The sequence below is a fragment of the Podarcis liolepis genome (assembly GCF_965112155.1).
Source record: "Podarcis liolepis genome assembly, chromosome: 9".
NCBI classification, from domain to species: domain Eukaryota; kingdom Metazoa; phylum Chordata; class Lepidosauria; order Squamata; family Lacertidae; genus Podarcis; species Podarcis liolepis.
In genome coordinates, this window is record NC_139564.1 from 43,817,500 (window position 1) to 43,836,627 (window position 19,128).

The window sequence follows — 19,128 nt, forward strand, 5'->3', positions numbered from 1 at the left end:
ATATCTAGCTGCTATAGAGAAAACATTGTAAAAACCGCAGTAAATATATGAAAGCAAGTCGAACTCAATTGTTGCTTTCCAACTTTTGGAATGCAAAGTTTTCCCCATTATGCAAATGCTATTCCAGGGGTCATCTTTCTAGCCAATAATTTCAGAATAAAGCATTTCGAGGATGCTACTAGGCAAATGGGTTCAATGCAATTTAACAGGCTAAAAGAGTAGACCTGGCTGATGTCAACAGAAAATGTGATTTAACAACTGGGTTCTACATGATATGCAGATTTTGCACAGGTGCCCTAGGTTCGATATTCTGACATTGACTCAAGCCTTCAATTTAGTGTGACTTTCTAATGGTTCTAGGCACTTAGCTGTGATTTACCAGACTCAATGGCAAGAACAACACACCAGCAGGCATTTACGAAGACCTCCAGTCTCAAGTGCTCTACCCCAATGCAAGAGCACAATCATCTTTACCTTTAGCTAGCAGCAGACTAAAGTGAGTAGGGTTTGTTGCGTTTATTTATTTCACATTTAGTACAAAACAGAGAATGAGTCACATACAAATCAGATCAAAACCTGAGTGTCCTTTTAAAAAAGGAAAAGTATACATATTTCTTCCTCCACTTCTTAATAAAATCCCAACTGTGTTTAAGGCACAGCTAACAAGGAAAGAACATGTTAAGTGTCAGAAGCAGCCAGTTGCAGTTTTCTTATACTGTCCCTTAAACAATACTATATACATCTCTCACTGAGCAGTGGATTAACAGTCTGTTTGCATGAAGTGTGACAGAATGGTATGCTTTTGTTCTCTCTAAACTAGATCGCAGCACATGTTTGGAAAATCCTCCTGTTTGTTTAAGTGTTTGTCTTTCTACAGAAATATTGACTAAGATATACAAAAAAGAACAACAGAAAACAAAAAACCACCCAGCCTTTGTTGGCAGCAAAGTGGCATAGCAGACAAATGACAGCTGTTTGTAGCTGTATGGGAAACTTAAAGGGGGAATGTGTCCCAACGATTAGCATCTACAGAGTTCAATCAAATACATTCAAAGCAGAGTTGAACCTATAAACACTTCTGTGAGCCACTTGGCTTCGGGGGGGAAATGCCGACATTTTCAAAGACAGCAGACACTGGATACTATCCTGTAAAGTGAAATATTTGCAGCAACGATCATGGCAGATTCAAACTGTATGTCAACATTGTAAGAAAAATGCTTTTGTTAGTTTACTTTTATCCGTTTCTAAACTTCAGCGCCATGAAGCATGTGTGAATCACTGTGATGCAAATTTTTGGGGGTTTTCTTGTTTGTCCCATATGAAGGATTAGATACCCAAGTAGTTTTCCATGAGAAGAATTTAAGGGCTGTTTTTTAAGCAGGACACACCTTGGTGGCCAGGGGAGGGGGGCATGTGATCCCCTGGATGTTGCTGGACTGAAGCTTCCATCATCCCTGATTGTTGACCATGATGGCTGGGGCTGAAGGATCTGCAGTCCAACAACATCAGGAGGGCCAGAGGTACTCAATTCTCCCTGAAATACTTTTACACGTAGCTTGTTAACATGCAGGTTCTTACATGCACTGCACTGTCCCCTTAATTGTTCTCACTTATTTCCCGCTAGCAAGACAAGCAGAGAGGTATAAGCAGAAGGGATAACCGGTCTGCAAAAAGAAAAAGAAAAAGCTGGAGGCAGTGAACAACATATTTTCAGTATGCAACCATTTGCTGACAACAGGATACTGGCATTTATAACATGTGATAATGTAACACGTGAACAAGCCAGAAGAACTGACTTCTCAGACTGCCAGCCTCATCTTGCCATCCTTGTCTGGAGTGATGCTTGAAATGTCATCTATACAACTGCCTTGGGACTAGCTACTTCACTTCTCTTTCCCACTTGTCTAAGTGTCGTCTCCATACCGCTTTGGATCAGTCCCTGAATTTACAGTGCTACTTGTCATCATGAGTGCACTTACATTGGTGAAAGTCTCCCGGAGTCAGTTGTGACACCCAGCAGCCTTTCCTATGGGATCTTGCCACTGTGAGGTCATCCATTGCAGCCGCAGTATAGAAACTAAAAATCCTTAATTGATGGCCTGACCAATTACCAAATAAATGCACAGTGTATTAACATTTTGATACTTGATACTCAGGTGTTTGCTTCATACTGGTTTGAAAAAAGATGGCATTCAAAACGACAGCTAAAATCTTTGGAAATCTGCATCACTTTCAAATCAGAGTGTTGAAAGAACCAAACAGACAACTGATTAAGGTCTTTTTTCCCCTGGTTAATGCCAGCTCTCTGTACAGGAGGGATTTTTTGTGGGGGGGGGGATCTCAAAAATAAAAGTGTCCTTTAAAAACCAAGCAGCTTTAAGCACCAAGCCAGATGAGGTCCGACAGCTGCTCAGAACTAGGACTGGAAATCTGTCACTGCAAACTTGCGTAAGATGTGTTTGCTGCTGTCAGAGGACGAGTCAATATTCAAGTTAGTCCGCCATTTTTAACACTATTTGGCCACTGTTTCCTGGACACGGCTAGCCCCTGCCCTGCTGGGATGTTAAAGCCAGCATCTTCTGGCTCAGTAGAGCATTGTGTCGTTTAAGGTATTCTATCACATCTCCTTGTTTCTCAACTACTTCTTCCAAGCTTGAGGCTTCCCTAAAAGACAAATTCAAACCACGTTACTTACAGAACATTATCATCTTCCATCTCAACCATGTGAAACTTAAGAAGGCAACAGCAACTCTTCCCCCTACTGGACACCCTCCTATTCCCAAAATGCATTTACATACTGATCTCAGATTTGTTTAGTTATACGATGCCTTTTGGGGAACAGACCACCCAAGGTGGAACACGGTTACCTTAACACAATGAATACAGAAATCTCAAATAATCAGTACAAAGGAGCATTGTTAATGCCTATTAAAAAGTCAAGTAAAACACTTACACCGACTCTTAGTAAAATAACCCTTATGCTTTATGATGAAGACAAATATGTGTTAAAAAGGTATATATTTGGTGGAATATAGAAATCTCAAGATATGTCCAGCAATATTACTTATAGTTTCAGCTCCTTGTTAAATAAAGGAAGGCAGTTACGCCATTTTGGTGGCTTACATATTTGACTGGTTCAACAGGTTATGAGTGCATTTATTTCTTGAACCTTCAATAACCACAGCCACTGCCAGCTGTCATATATCTGTTTGGCACCAAGTGTCTTCCAAGCATATGAAAAAAATCACTGTGTCTTCAGATATGCACCAAGGAAGGAACAAATGAATTAACAAAAGTAGTGGATAAACACAGTTCCCAATTCTGAGGACGCAGCTAAGCCCAAAAGTGTTTATGTAGATAAGCCACATACAGAGTTGTCAACTGTACGTCAATCAAGTCCAGCATGTCATTAACCATAACAGTACCAAGCTACACAAATACCAGTGATAGCTATTGTTACACTCTCAGTAATGGTGCAGAACATTATGTTGGCATCTATCAAGAAGCCAGACTTCATCTTTCCAATAAATGCTATTTGTTACCTAGTGCACAGTCCGAATAATGAATAACAGGAGATGTTACCTGAATCCAACTTCTGAGGTAGTGTGATTAGGATAAGCATACATCTGCTCTTCTTCTATGACATCAGGTCTTGGTTTTGCCCGGTTAAAGTTGCTTACCTTTACTGTAATTAGAAAAGGGGAAAGCTACAGTGTGTGCAGTCTGACAGCGGAACTATAAATTGACAGTTCAGAAGACTTTTAAATACAGAACCATTTTAATTTCTAGAACAATGAGAGGGAACCTGTGGCCCTCCACCTGTTGCTGCATTTTATTTCCCATCATTCCTGACCCCTGGACCATTCTGGCTGGGGCTGATGGAAGTCCCAACCACACCTGGAGGGCCACAGGTTCTCCATTTCTGTTCTACCATTTGCTCCACCACAGAAGAAAAAGAAGATTGCTACAAGATGGGACTTTACTTCTGGCTCCATTCCATACATGAACACAAGACGCTCCATGAACCACGTATAGGTGACCTGAGTTACAAACATGCAATATCCTACTTTTCCACATCTGGACCACAGCCAATGCATGTTGAGTGACCTGTGTTCTGTTCCTAGGTCTGCTTAAAGGTAAAGGGACCCCTGACCATTAGGTCCAGTCATTACCGACTCTGGGGTTACGGCGCTCATCTCGCTTTATTGGCCAAGGGAGCCAGCATACAGCTTCTGGATCATGTAGCCAGCATGACTAAGCCGTTTCTGGTGAACCAGAGCAGCACACAGTTTACCTTCCCGCCAGAGCAGTACCTATTTATCTATTTGCACTTTTGACGTGCTTTCGAACTGCTAGGTTGGCAGGAGCAGGGACCGAGCAACAGGAGCTCACCCCGTCGCAGGGATTTGAACCGCCGACCTTCTGATCAGCAAGTCCTAGGCTCTGTGGTTTAACCCACAGCGCCACCCGCATCCCTTTAGGTCTGCTTATTGTTGTTTTGATTTACATTCAGTACAACAGGCCCCTGCCTAGAGAAGCTGACAATTGAGCACAGGGAGAAAAGAGGAAAAGGAAGAGAAGCAGAAAATAGGAGAAAGCAGGGAATGTGCAGCTGAATATGTTACTTAGACAGATTTACTACCCATAGCAAACCCATAAACAATGCTTGAGAGCTGAAGCCCAAGAGGGGAAAACTGATCATCTTTGCAATGAGCATGACAGTGTGAAATGGCAGGTTTTATACCACTTTTGGCCAATTACAAAAAAATAATAGGCAGCTTAATTTTACAGACCAGTTAATGTGGTTTGGCAAGTCCCCTTCAACCGTCCCTAATCGGAATGCTTAAATTCATCTGATCTCTTTGGTAAAAGATGGTGGAGGAAGTTCCTTTTTAAGAGAGTTCCACTGTCAACACAATGCTTCATTCTTATCTACTCAGTCAGCATCTCCTTTTGAATAGGAACTTTCTTCTTCTCTCCCCCCTCCTATCTCCCCCCATAGAATTACTATACTAGACCACCTGTTGTGTACAAGCAGGTTGCATGACTGATCAGAGGAATAACCAAGGCAGATGTGTCAGCAAGCTGTAAAGTAATCAGCTGAGTTTGGCTCTCAACAACATCAGAATTCAGCTATTCATGGCCAGATCAGATTACCCCAGCACATGCATTCCAGGACATTTAAGGCAATTGTAACCCAACAGGTGTCCTGAAGCAGTGTTCCCCAACCTTGGGCCTCCAGCTGTTTTTGGACTACAACTCCCATCATCCCTCGCTAGCAAGACCAGTGGTCAAGGATGATGGGAATTGTAGTCCAAAAACAGCTGGAGGCCCAAGGTTAGGGAACACTGTCCTGAAGGGTTCAGATACACAACTACTTCATTTTGGAAGGTTGGTGGTAAAAAAAAAGATCATGAAAAGATAAGAAAGTTGACGATTCTCTAAAAAAATTGAATTTTCAGGCAAGGGTGTCATTGCTCATGTAGCCCAAGCAGGGGCATCAACACACAAGAGGTTCAGAGAATATCAAGGTTAACAGAAGAAAAATAAAGTCTTTAGAAAACACCTATAGGGGCAAGGCCCACAAAATAGTCCGATAAGGATCAAGGGCAACCAGTGGCCACAGAATGCTCACTGAATGTGTGCGGTGGTGTGCAAATAAAAAAGAAAGGAAGAGGAAATGAAGCAACAAAAACCCTGAGCAAAAGGACTGCAACATTTTGTTGTAGGTTCCACTTGTGAACTCTAACACAGAGGTCGGGAACCTCCGGCCCACCACTCTAATTAGGTCCAACATGGGTCCCAATTTGGCCATTTTCTCCAAACCATGCCCAGCTGCCCCATTCCTGACTTTATACATGTCAGGCAAGAAGAATGTGTATGGACATGGAATTCCTGGGAGCTCGAAGTAAGTTCTTGACTGTTCCTTTGCAAGTGGAGCATGCCAACAGCCCAATGGGAAAGAGTCAAGGGAGCTCACTCATCCATTTGTAGGTGAATTTTGAATAGAGGTTCCCAGGGCCACTTTTACAATAGGCAAAGGCAAAATACACATGGCAAAGAAGTAGCGGGATTGTTATGTGCCTTCAGAGAAAAAAACGACAACTTCATTTTCCCAGCTAGATCTACTTTCATGACCACTGGTCCTGTTAGCTAGGGATGACGGGAGTTGTAGTCTCAAAACATCTGGAGGGCCGAGTTTGGGGGTGCCTGATCTAATGGAACCTGGTTTATACAAATTACTCGTTTAATTAGGAGGATGTGTACACGCTCCATACATCTGCATGCAGTCCCCTAATCCACTCTTTGTGCAAACTGGACAGTATGCCAAGCCACTGCAGTTAGCTATAGCTTCTTGTCACGTGAGAACCAGGAACAACAAGCAAGGAAGCAAAAGCTAACTTTAAACCATGACTTACACATGCTGGCACCACCACCCAAGCTACACCTCTGAAACACCCACCCGCATTGTATATTTTAATCTGCAAATGCAAGTACACTAAATAAAGGTTTTGTGCTATTTAAACATTAAAAGAGAGTGCCTTGTGTAGTTTTTATAGGAGGCAAAAAAGAGAACTAATTAAAGGGTCTAACAACCCAGGGCTGTCTAATTCCCAGGGTTTCCCTGTGCATGCAGAAGAAAGCGCAGAGGATGTGTGCACAAAGTGTGGATGTGTTCTGTCTTATTAAGACAGGATTTAATCATCCAGATGCGGCCGCTATCTGCGGCCATCACACGTAAATTGTGGTCTTGGAAGCCCATGAACTTTGTGCTTGTGCCTGGACTGTGACATCACACTGGGCCTGCGTCTGTGTGGAGTTTCAGGGGGCCTCCGAAAGCAGCAAGGCCAGCACAGAACCATCATACAAATTCTCCTCTCTTTAAAAACATGAAGAGCTCACTCCTTTAATCTAGGAGCTGACAGATCAATTATTTACACCCAAGAGCTGCTCTGCTGGCACGGTCGAAAGTCAATGCCGTCTCCCTGGCCTCCCTCTTAAATCAGCAGCACTGCCACCGTTTCCTCTCTGCAATATTTTCAACGCATCACGATTCCCTCTTGCCTCCCTGCTAACGCTGTGAAGTTCGGCAGCTTTAACTTCTGTCTTCCTAAAGGAGGGAGGTGGCTCAAGAACTGCATTGCCCTGCAGGTGACATCAGGCTGCGGTCCAGACCTCAAGTTCTGTCAATTGTGCTGGCACTTTTCAGAAGCAGGGTCTTGCCTCCTTCCACGGCTGCCATACGTACAAAAATGAAGAGCCTTGCACTACATGGGCAGAGACGCAGCTGCCTATCAGTGCCAGGCAAGAAACCCCTCAAAACAGCTGCTCCTCCACAAAGATGGCTCTCACTGCCAAGCGAGAGATTTCTAGATCAACAGCTGCATTTTGTGTGTCCTCTCTTCGACACTATTAACTGCCCAAAACCCTTGGGATAGGACAGTGTTAAACAACATCTTAGCATCGGGCAAAGAACTCTATCCCTCCATCTGGGCATTTTGGATCAATGCAATAGAATGAAGTTAGAAACGCTTGAATGCATTTCAGCTTCTTTGCATTTATCAAACGTCAAGTAGCTACGCACATTGTTAAAAATACACACTTTATTGACAGAATAAGGTTGTACAAACATGAATCTGATAATTTGTCAGTCGGTAGAGCCTGAGACTCTTAATCTCAGGGTCGTGGGTTCAAGCCCCACCATTGGGCAAAAGATTCATACATTACAAGGGGTTGGATTAGATGACCTTTGGGGGGCCCTTCCAACTCTCCAATTCTATTCTTCTAAGCCACATTGGGATGACCCTATCACGACTTTATAAAGCAATGTATGAACAAGCTTCATTCTTCCACATGGAGCCATTTTCCTTCCCCCCCCCCTTGCACAAGTGAGCTGGGAAGTCTCAGTTCACTACTGTTTCCTGCTATGTTTAAAACCAGTAAACTGTGGTCAAAATCCATATTAGAGCAGCCCTTTTGTTACGCCAACCAAAATGTCCATTTTTTTAAAAAAAAATGGATTTAATATCCCCTTTATCACTACCCAAAGGAGTCTCAAAGCAACTAACATTCTCCTTTCCCTTCCTCCCCCACAACAAACACTCTGTGAGGTGAGTGAGGCTGAGAGACTTCAGAGAAATGTGACTAGCCCAAGGTCACTCAGCAGCTGCATGTGGAGGAGCAGAGATACAAACCCAGTTCACCAGATTACGAGTCTGCCGCTCTTAACCACTAACCACACTGGCTCTCACATAGTGCACAATGTTTCAGTTCCCCAGAACTCATCAGTGTAGATGGGCAATCAAAGCAAGGAGGAAATGGAAGAAAAAAATGTGGCTGGCAGGGAAGCCACTGAGTCGGCGTTTGCCAAGAATTTCAAGATGAAATGTGGGAGGCAGTAACATACAAATGTATGCCATGCAGGTTATAGGCTGCTGGGGAGGAGAATCTGACAATGGCCAATTCTGCTTCCACGGAAGTGTAAAATCCAGCTGTTCCCCAGGTCTTGGCCAGAAAACAGATTTCTTGATGGGGCAAAAACAGGAATAGAGAGAAACTAGGCAGAATAAGACTCCCCAGCTTGTTTGGTTACTAACATAAAGGCAGGATTGAAGCAGCTGCATATGAGTGCACAAGGCCCGTTCTTGTATTGCCTTATTAAGCGAAGATACAACCATCCAAGCCATCAGATTATTAACTCTTAGCAGGCCCCTTGGGTCAAGCTAATCTTAGCAATGAATCTGAAGAAAAATAAAGAGGTGATTCTGTGGCCTAGTGGACAGTCTAAGTGGCTTATACACGCAAGGCAATCCTGCTGCTCTTACCTGTGTAGACAACCACACATATCAACGAACATAGTAGTTCCACGCTCAAGATTCCCAGGATGAAGCAGAGATACATTTTATTGTGATCAGGAAAGGAATGTTGCGCTGACAAGATCAGCAGTAAAGCTATATTACCTATTAAAAGACACAGATGAGACAGGTTAAGAAACCCAGCCGTCTAGATAGCTTCCAGATAGCTCAAGATAACCCCCAAATACATAAACCAGCATTAACTTTGAACCAATAGTCATACCCAGCTGACTCTTTCGGTCATGAGTGAAAACAGGCACTGAGCACATTCTCAACCACGCACAGCCTCACTTAGATGACCAGTGGCTTTACTATAGGATAAGAAAGAAGAACAGACCCTTGTGTTTATTTCAGCTGCACTTTTCAGTTTTCTGTTCAAGCTAAATGGCATGGAAGATGTTTCCAAGTTGTCACTAGCAAATGTATATTCAACTCCATGCAAGAAGGTGCAGAGTCTGAACTTAAGGTAAAATGTTTTACAGTATGTATGGCTGAGGATTACTAAGAACACATCTGAAGTACCGGTTACATTTATCCATTGGACTAGATTTCGCTAACCTGATGCCCTCCAGTTGGGAATTGCAGCTGAGAACATATGACTGACAGTAAGATGCTGATGTCTGTATTAGACTGTTCCCTTCCTCTCCCCCTTCTCTTAACACACCTATGATCAGAGATCCTTACCCACCTCACCACCCGTGCACCATGTTTGACAGGCCAAGTCCCGCACACATCAGGGCCCCCAGTTTCCTTTGGAATCAAATTGCATGGACAAAGGAACAGTTAATCAGCTGGTCTGCTGTGTTAGCAAAGCTCCCATCATGATGGGTGTTTGCAAAGGCCTTGCAGGAGCCTCTGATTATGGTGACTGCAAAACTCACTTTCAAGGAAGTCGTGTCGTTACCTACCCCCTATCAGGTGTGGGGCACATGCATGTGGCTTGGCTGAAGTGGCCTCACAGGTCAAATGGCAAGGGCTTGGGAAGCCTGAGGGCCAGTGGTTCCCCACTATTACACTGCTGAAGTCACGAAGGATTACTGTTTCGACCTCACATTTTGCCCTCAAGTTTTCACAGACATGTTCTAAAGTTTTTCAGCTACACAGTGCTTCAAGCGTGAATCATTACTGTATACTGCAAGAAGAGCTATTGTCCTCAAAACCAACACTATCTAGCCAAAAGCTACTTCTATAGTGTGATCTTTCATATTAAATCTCCAGAGCTCCACCTAGTGGCCACTTCTTAACACTGCAGCCATACTGTGGCCAACTTGATAAGTAGGGCAAACTGCACACAAAGAAAGCAGCTCTATTTAAGTATTAAAGCCCACAGTTTTCAGTCAATATGCAGGCACTTGCGTCCCCACTCTGGTTGTTACAAAAACAATGGAAAATTCATTAATCTGTTAATTGAACATTTCTTGCATCAGTAGACAGAGAAGGAAAATAACTCAACAAGAGCCCACCATTTCAATTTGAGCAAAAGCAGGCTTTTGACCAAGGCTTGGTTTGTTCATGAATTACTCATTATTCAGTTCCTATCTGAGATTATAGAGGGCATGATAGCGCTCTTCAAATATTTGCTTCTTAGAGGAAGAAAGTGACTAAATTCTGGGGCACCAGACATCAAATGGTTAAAGGAAGGCAGTTAAAGGAAGGCAGATTTTGGCTGGAAACTTCTTGACTGCAAGAGCAGTTCAGCAATGCAGCAGATTATTTAAAGGCGTGATGGGGTCTCCCATGCTGGGGGTTTTCAAGTCAAGGCTGAACAACCATCTGTTAAATGTCAACATGCAATGGGTTTATTACATACTGCAACATACTTCTATTGTACTTCTGCTTTCCAAGCATCAGGTTGAGGCTGTAACTCTGGGAGCGGCCGCAGAGACCACATAACACTAGTCTTGAAAGACCTACATTGGCTCCCAGTACGTTTCCGAGCACAATTCAAAGTGTTAGTGCTGACCTTTAAAGCCCTAAACGGCCTCGGTCCAGTATATCTGAAGGAGCATCTCCACCCCCATTGTTCTACCTAGACACTGAGGTCCAGTGCCAAGGTCCAGTGCCAAGGGCCTGGCGGTTCCCTTACTGTGAGAAGCCAAGTTACAGGGAACCAGGCAGAGGGCCTTCTCGGTAGTGGCACCCATCCTGTGGAACACCCTCCCACCAGATGTCAAACGGAACAACTACCAGACTTTCAGAAGACATCTGAAGGCAGCCCTGTTTAGGGAAGCTTTTAATGTTTGATGCATTACTGTATTTTAATATTTTGTTGGAAGCCGCCCGGAGTGGCTGGGGAGGCCCGGCCAGATGGGCGGGGTATAAGTAATAAATTATTAATTATTAATTATTAATTATTATTATTATTATTATTATTATTATTATTATTATTATTATCCTACAGAGCTCAGATTCCTGCCACACCACCATCTACTGTGATCAGGGTAGAAGCTAAAGTGCCCACTCTTTCCTTGATCCATAGAGCCAGTGCCCCCCTTTGAGCTAACTGCAGTAAGGAATACCCTGGACATTATTAGGACAGTATGGCACGTTTTGTCACAATGTACTAGTCAATTCCTGATGGCTATAGGAGCAAAACACCTCAAATGGCCATTTTTTGGCAGCTATGGTACCTGCAGTTGAGCTATGAGAGGAGAGATGTGGTATACATTAAGGAACAAAGTGGACTGAATACAAAATGCATTACAAAAATTACTGATAAATCTTGGCTTACCTTGAAGGCTTCATCTTGTCCAAGTCAGACCAAATACTAGAAAGATGCAGCGAAAGCTAGAACTGCACTGTTGTCATGACCATGTGAGATGCTTCATGCATGTGCAGTAGAAGAATTCATATTTACAAACAAGAGATTGACAAGTAGGCAGTAGGTTTAGGCTCACCTGTAGACTGAATTAGGAGTGGAAATCTCTTAAGATGCCTTGTGGCTCTGTAGATCTGGAGGTAGCCTTTCCTTCTGATCTTGCTATGGTGGAAGTGAATATACCGTTCAAGAAACAGATACAGGATCCAGAGAATTACTTTGGCAGTAACTATAACAGTTTGCACTTTAAGTGGGTAAGTGTAATGCTGAGGACACGTATCTCCACTTGCATCAGGGTAAGAGCAGAATATCCCTGCCAGAAAAGCCAAAACAACAAAAGCAACCTAAGGAAGAAAAGAGAAAGAAATTTCAAATGCTCATCATCAAAGTCAAACACATCCAAGCCTGGCAGGTTTGCTCTAACTTTATTTTACAGATTCAAAACCATTTTCTATTGCTGATATGGCATCATTAGCCCATAGTACGTTCTTAAGCCTTCCCACTAGGAAGGAAAAATATAAGCCAACCTCCAGCCTATTAGAATACTAGAACTGTAGAGGTGCAAGGGACCAGAAGGGTCATCTTGGCCAACTCCCTGCAACACAGGAATCTTATGCCCAACGTGGGGCTCAAACCCACAACCCTGAGATTAAGAGTCTCATGCTCTGCTGACTGAGCTATCCCAGTATTGACAAGGTAATGATGGGAAGTGACACATGCACATGCAAATGCCAGTGCGGTCAGCCTTCCCCCAAAGGAATCTCTGGGGCTGGTAAACAGTGGCCAGCAGAAGGCAATGAAGGTGACCCCCAACCTGAGCAGGACAGCACAGAAATGAAGCTGCCCATTCTATTATCACCAACTCTGAATGCAAGTACTTTAATCCGAGTGGGAGCCACCTGGCCATTACAGCTGCTGGTGGTGTGTGCATTATCCCAGTTCTCCACAGGAACAGTTCCTATCCCTCTGTTGCTTTTGCCACCAAGACAGCTTTGACTGTTTCTAGGGGAAGACTTTTGATTGCATAGCCCTCTCCAGCAGGATTTTTTTTTATTTTTTTTTTGGAGGGAGGTGGTTCTTAACAAAGCAGTATTGTTGTGCTTATGAAGTCCCGGTAAACAGAAACACACACCTGCTTTGGGGCAGCTCCATTTCACTTTTCTACTGATCAGCATGGTGCCACTAAGTTTGGTACTGGAAGGAAGGGCTATAAATGCTTGATTCTCACCGACTAGGGTCACGAAGGGCAGGGAGTTGGATGGCATCAGTATATGGGACAGGGACATAGACACAATTGTTGTCTGCTTGCCTCTCAAGCCAACACAACTCTAGGGATAAAGGTTGGGCAGTAACAGCTTTCCCCAACTTGCTGCCCGCAACGTATTTTGAGATTTCATCCATGCCTTAGTGCTTTCTAATTTCCAGGTGCATCAGTTTGGTTTGTCATCCCACTTGCTCTACATGCTGCCACCCTCTGGCCTTAAAGAGCAGGGACAGACAGAACATGCGACCACAACAGCACACTTCTGGAGAGGGCTGACAGGAAACTGACTGGGCTGACCCTTCCACCTTTTAAGTGGCCAAGGAGGAGAGCCATGTCACACTTGTCTGCTGGGGAAAGAGCTACTCTAGTGGCTGTGCAGGAGATGCCTGAGGAAGAGGCCAGCGCTGCTACGCGCTCGCTCAACTCAAGGCCTGGGGGCAAACTGCACCTCTGCATCATTTAATTTATCCAAATAACTCATCGGCAACTTACATGCATGAGCAGCAAAATATTGGCAATGCCGACTGTAGGTATGGCGTGGAACCTTGGACACATCCTGGAATGCAATGCATGAGGTGGAAGGAGCGGTGCATCAAGCAAAGGGTCGTCATCCATGCTCTGTGTTATCTCTGAAACAGATCCCTGAAATAGATTTAGCAACATAGAGTTCAAAACAGAAAACCAAGAGAAGTTTAACAATTGTGAGACAGTTCGATCATCAACCTTTGCATACATGTTGTTGTTGTTGTTTATTAACTTACACAGGCAAGCTACATCAGCAAGCAAGTTTTTTAAATCTTCTCAGCACCATCCTATGTATGCTTAACTGGAACAATACTCAATGGGAACTGGAACTGTACTCAGTGGGAATTACCCCCATGTACAGGTCTGTTTTTGAAAGAGTGTAGTCTATTTTTGCAAACCAGTTCTTAAAGAACTGGGGTTGACCAATGTGAAATAGTCCCAATAAATTGAAGGTAAGCAATATTGCCTGAACTGGCAACAAATATTGCCCACACTAGTTTAGCACAAACACCAGTGCAGTTTTTCTACGTGAATATGAACTTGCTTAAGCTAATTTATGGTTTTCAATGTGTTCATCTACATTTAAGGTTTTAAATAGGAACTTAAGCAGAACTCGTAAAGCGCAATGAGATAGAAGGGATGCCTAGGAGATCATTTATCTAACAAAAACCATTGAGGGTTTTTTTTGTAAAATTTTTAAGAAATAACATCACACATAATCACAGGATAATTGCCCAACTCATTTTTCCTGTCCTACACAAGCATTTTTGGCATTGTCCTGCCAGAATGGAAAACTACTTCAGTTTCAGTAAAAAGAATTCAGTTTTAGTAAAAAGGAATGAGAAAGGCATGTGATCTAGTTTAGTCCTTGAAAAATTCAAGCAAGTTTACTTTAGAAGGCATCACTTGAGCTCTTTTGTTCCCAAAGACAGCTCAATCTTATCTAAATTAGCACAGAAGTCAACATTTACCTTAATGGGTAACCAACCCCATGCAAGTTTGGCACCACATGTAAAATAGTCTCTTTGCCCTTCAAACTTCTTTTAAACATTGAAACTGCTCATATTTGGAAGATAAAAATATTTCCTAATAATTTAGTTTAAATGCCCACTTTCAAATTTCAGAAGCTCCAATGTATGATCACTGTGATCCTCAGGTTTTGAAGTTATAATGCACTAAAGAAGGCAAAATTCACTATACAATTTTTGAAAGCTGAAGGTAAAGGTACCCCTGACCATTAGGTCCAGTCGTGACCAACTCTGGGGTTGCGGCGCTCATCTCGCTCTATGGGCCGAGGGAGTCGGTGTTTGTCCACAGATAGCTTCCGGGTCATGTGGCCAGCATGACTAAGCTGCTTCTGGCGAACCAGAGCAGCGCACGGAAACGCCATTTACCTTCCCGCTAGAGTGGTTCCTATTTATCTACTTGCACTTTGACGTGCTTTCGAACTGCTAGGTTGGCAGGAGCAGGGACCCAGCAACGGGAGCTTACCCCATCGCGGGGATTCAAACCACCGACCTTCTGATCGGCAAGTCCTAGGTTCTGTGGTTTAACCCACAGCACCACCCGCGTCCCTTTTGAAAGCTAGCCAGCACTTAATTTAGCATTTTAAAAATATAATTAAACTCCTGTCTAGTCAATGCAGGTACCCCAATATTTATTTGGAGCTGTATATGCATTGCACGGACAGCTGCCATATTACACGAGGAACACTACCATGTAGCTTCAGTCCTGTGTGAAGTGTTGCAGAGTGGAGTGCTCCTGTCAGCCAGCCAATGCACAGCACATCCACCAACAGCCAGAAGTGCATAGCCACAGGGCACTCAGTGTTCTCAATGGGCTGTTCTGAGGGTTCTCCCTTAGGATTCCTGCTTTAGGAAGCCACAGGGCTCTGCCAGCCCAGACAATAACCTTCTTCTTGGGCATGGATACCATGTGGGCTACATAAACTGCAACACTCATACCTTAACATCAGAAATAGAGATCCCAATAGTAACTGTAGAAGGCTCAACAGTCATGTCTGCTTAACAGAACACCAAGAGTGATATTCAACTAAGTCTTACATTGAGTAGACTCACTTAAATTAATGGATATAACTTCCATCATTAATTTCAGTGGGTCTACTCTGAGTAAAACTTAGTTGAACATCACCCAAACATATTTACCGTATTTTTCGCTCCATTGGACGCAGCTTTTCCCCTCCAAAAATTGAGGGGAAACGTGTGTGCATCCTATGGAGCGAATGCAGGCTTGTGCCATAGCCGCGCGCAACCCCTCCGGCAGGGAGAAGCTGCACGGGGCTATGGCTTCTTTAGCCCTGTGCAGCCTCTCCCGGCAGGGAGAGGTTGCAGGGAGAGGTTGCGTGGGGCTAAAGAGGAAGCCAAAGCAGTGAGCGGGATCCATCCCGCTCGCTGCCTTGGCTTGTGCCATAGCCGCGCGCAACCCCTCCGGCAGGGAGAGGTTGTGGGCAGCCTGTACACTGCTCTTTGGGCCGGGGGGGGGATATTTTTTTTAATTGATTTCCCCTTCTAAAAACTAGGTGCGCCCTATGGTCCACTGCGCCCTATGGTGCAAAAAATATGGTACTTAACACACTTCTAATTTTCTCTTCAACAAATGGAGTAAATAAGTTTTGTTTTCTCTGCTTTAAAAAAACAGCCCTCCCTTGGGTTCTAGAGAGATAGGCAGATGCCCCAAAATGTAAGATAGTTTTATATTTCCTAATGAAACTTCATTTCAACATAATACTGCAGTTTTTCACCTAGTTCTTTTTAAGGGGACAGAGCATGGTTCCTCTAACAACCACCAGTTTTAAAATGATTGGTCTTCTTTAAGAGCCTCGGAATCCCACCTTTCGCAACCTCAAGAGGCAGCCATTACAACAAACACAACTCTGCAATGCAAACACATTTTTAGCTTTGCTTTGAACATTTAAACCCAAAATAAAAGATATATTTGTAACATTGCTGAAAATTGCTTCCAACATTTTTACCATTCGCTGTAAATAAAATTTGCTCCCCCAAGTTCTACAGTTTAAATACAACAGATAACAGGGTCATTTATATCTAAAAAACAATTCCAGTCCAACACAGGACCTTTGTGTTAACCCGATAGAATGTTTCCCCCCCCCCCCAGCCTTTGTCAAGGACAGATATTTGAACATCCCCATAAGTGATAGACATTGCTTTGAATGTGCTGGACACTGTAGAACATATTCTTTTCTACAGTCCTTTTTGGGGGTAATCTAACATCGCAGGACAATGAAAATATCAGATTCCATCTGTCTGACATTAACCTGGAAGTAACTGCAAAGGTGGCTGAGTTTGGTCAATAGTCTCTCAGAGTGGCAAATGGCACTATTTAGTGGGAAGAAATCCCAATGAAAATCCTCATTATATATTTTACATGGCTGTTTATTAGTATATATTTCAAAATTTTATGTATGGCTGTTTTATGATGGCCTATACTTGTAATGTCTAATACAGTGGTACCTCAGGTTAAGAACTTAATTCGTTCTGGAGGTCCGTTCTTAACCAGAAACTGTTCTTAACCTGAGGTACCACTTTAGCTAATGGGGCCTTCCACTACCGCCGCACGATTTCTCTTCTTATCCTGAAGCAAAGTTCTTAACCCGAGGTACTATTTCTGGGTTAGCGGAGTCTGTAACCCAAGGTACCACTGTAAATGTTTGGCAAAGTAAGTATGAATGTCTGTCTACAATATTTTAGAATTGAACGAAATATTTGCAAACACTTCCTCTTTTCCAACCCTACTACGAGTATTCTGGTGTCTGTTTCTAACTGTGGCCCAGTAACTGCATGACTGTCACGAGACTTGAAGACTTTTATGCTGACAGGCCTATACAGTTGTCTGATATGTCCCCTGATTGCTTTTAAATGTTTATATCTTTATACACCACCCTAATGTTTTGCAAAACAGCAGAATATAAATACTTTTATTTTTAAAAAACCAAAATAACCACAGATACTTCTCAGCTCAGGACCCAATTCTACTGTTAGGGTCAACACCCCTTTACTAGATTTTCCAATAGCTTACCTGTTGCAGAGTCCTTCCCTGACATAACATTCAGAGAACTGAGAAGCTTAAAACAAAGCTTAAGTACTTTCTTCATTGCCATTAGAGCCCTAAATGTCTTAGGACCCAAATTCTTGAAGACATGCGTCTCCCTATACAAAGGGTGGGCAATAAACTTCATAATTAAAGCCCCCAAAGCAATAAGTTCACAGAATAGAAGCATAGGACTGAAATTGCCATATTTTGGGGCTGCTGTGCTGGAATTCAATGAGCCCTTCAAGTAACTGGCAGACATTATGAAAAGATGCACTTCCAAATGGACAGTAAGCAGACAGGACTCAATGGCTTTCAGGAGTTTTAACATGACTTTTTCCTAACCATCGTTTCCCTCACAATCAAAACAGTTTCCACACAGCTGGAAGCAGGAACTGAGGTTTTCAAGGCAAAAGCAAGCGTGTGATAGAAACCTCTGCGGTGGAGTCTATAAACGTCCACGCCTTGTTTGGCCAACAGCTGCGGTGCAGCAGCTTCAGTGCTGGTCTAACACCTGGGAGACCAGGGTGCAAATCCCCACTCAGCCACGAAGCTCCCTGGGAGACCTTGGGCCACAGCCTTTCAGTCCAAACCTACCTCGCGGGGTTGTTGTGACGGGATTAAACTGAGGAGCAGAACCACTAATATACCACCTTCTATCCGCTGGGGAGGGGGCGGCGGATATACATGCAATAAAAGCACACTGTGGCGCAGTGGGCCAGTGCATCTGGCTGCGAGGCAGAAGGTCGGCGGTTCGAGCCCACCCAGGGACGGCTGTGAGCAGGATTCCTACATTGCACAGGACTGGGCTGGATAACCCTCGGGGTCCCTCTCCCAACGCTGCAATTCGACGACTCTCCGTTCAAGGGAGCCCTCAGAACTATTGGAAGCTCTCCGTTTTCGGGGATACTGAAGCAGCCAAGGGGCTCAAAGAGGCGCGCCGTGCGATTGAGACGCCCTTCCAAGTCACGCGCCCTGCGATTCAGACGCCCTCCCGAGTCACGCGTCCTCCCGACACGCTCCACCCCAAAGCCGCCTCTCCCCTTCCCTTGTGCAGCCCGGGGAGCAGGACCCCTAAGCGCCTGGCGACTCACGTTATCCAGCTGCCGCGGCTGCTGCTGCTGCCGCCCAGCCCCACTCGACACGCCGACCATCTTCTCCGCAGCTGCTTCCGGCCCCGACACGCTCCACACCCGACTCCCGCGCGGCGCTGTCAGGTGTAGCGGACGCCCCGCCCCCCCGTGCCCGCACGCAGCGCTGCTTCCGCCCAAACCTCCGCCCGCGACGCTATTGGACGGATGTTTCTCTCGCTCCGCAGTCTCTTTTTCCCTTCGAAGCTCCGCCTCCCTGTCTGGGTTGCCGGAGAGGCGTGGCATGAGGGGGGAGGTGTGGCCAAAGTGGACGAGCGCAGAGCGCTGGCGGCTTGGCAGCCGTTCTGTAGGGACGCCAGTCCGACCTGCAGATTGGATTTGAGACTTTTATTATATTTTTTGCAGGCGAAGTGCATGCCAAGGGTGGCGCTAAAGAAGCAATGGTTATTTAAATGAGGGTTCCTCCTGAGTACTCAGCAGGGAGATGAGAACAGCCGCGTTCACACG

At 44.3% G+C, this 19,128-nt stretch overlaps 1 protein-coding gene across 1 annotated transcript; it reads right to left on the minus strand.

Annotated features, from left to right (window-relative positions):
• Nucleotides 1–501: 501 nt before the first annotated feature.
• Nucleotides 502–18,793, minus strand: TMEM192 (transmembrane protein 192). The gene is made up of 6 exons (XM_083520351.1): nucleotides 18,625–18,793; nucleotides 13,430–13,579; nucleotides 11,753–12,017; nucleotides 8,826–8,960; nucleotides 3,583–3,685; nucleotides 502–2,664 (listed from the first exon to the last, which is right to left on the minus strand). Exons 1-6 carry the CDS (start codon nucleotides 18,682–18,684, stop codon nucleotides 2,541–2,543), a joined length of 837 nt encoding a protein of 278 aa, XP_083376477.1. The 5' UTR covers nucleotides 18,685–18,793; the 3' UTR covers nucleotides 502–2,540.
• Between the last annotated feature and the right edge of the window lie 335 nt (nucleotides 18,794–19,128).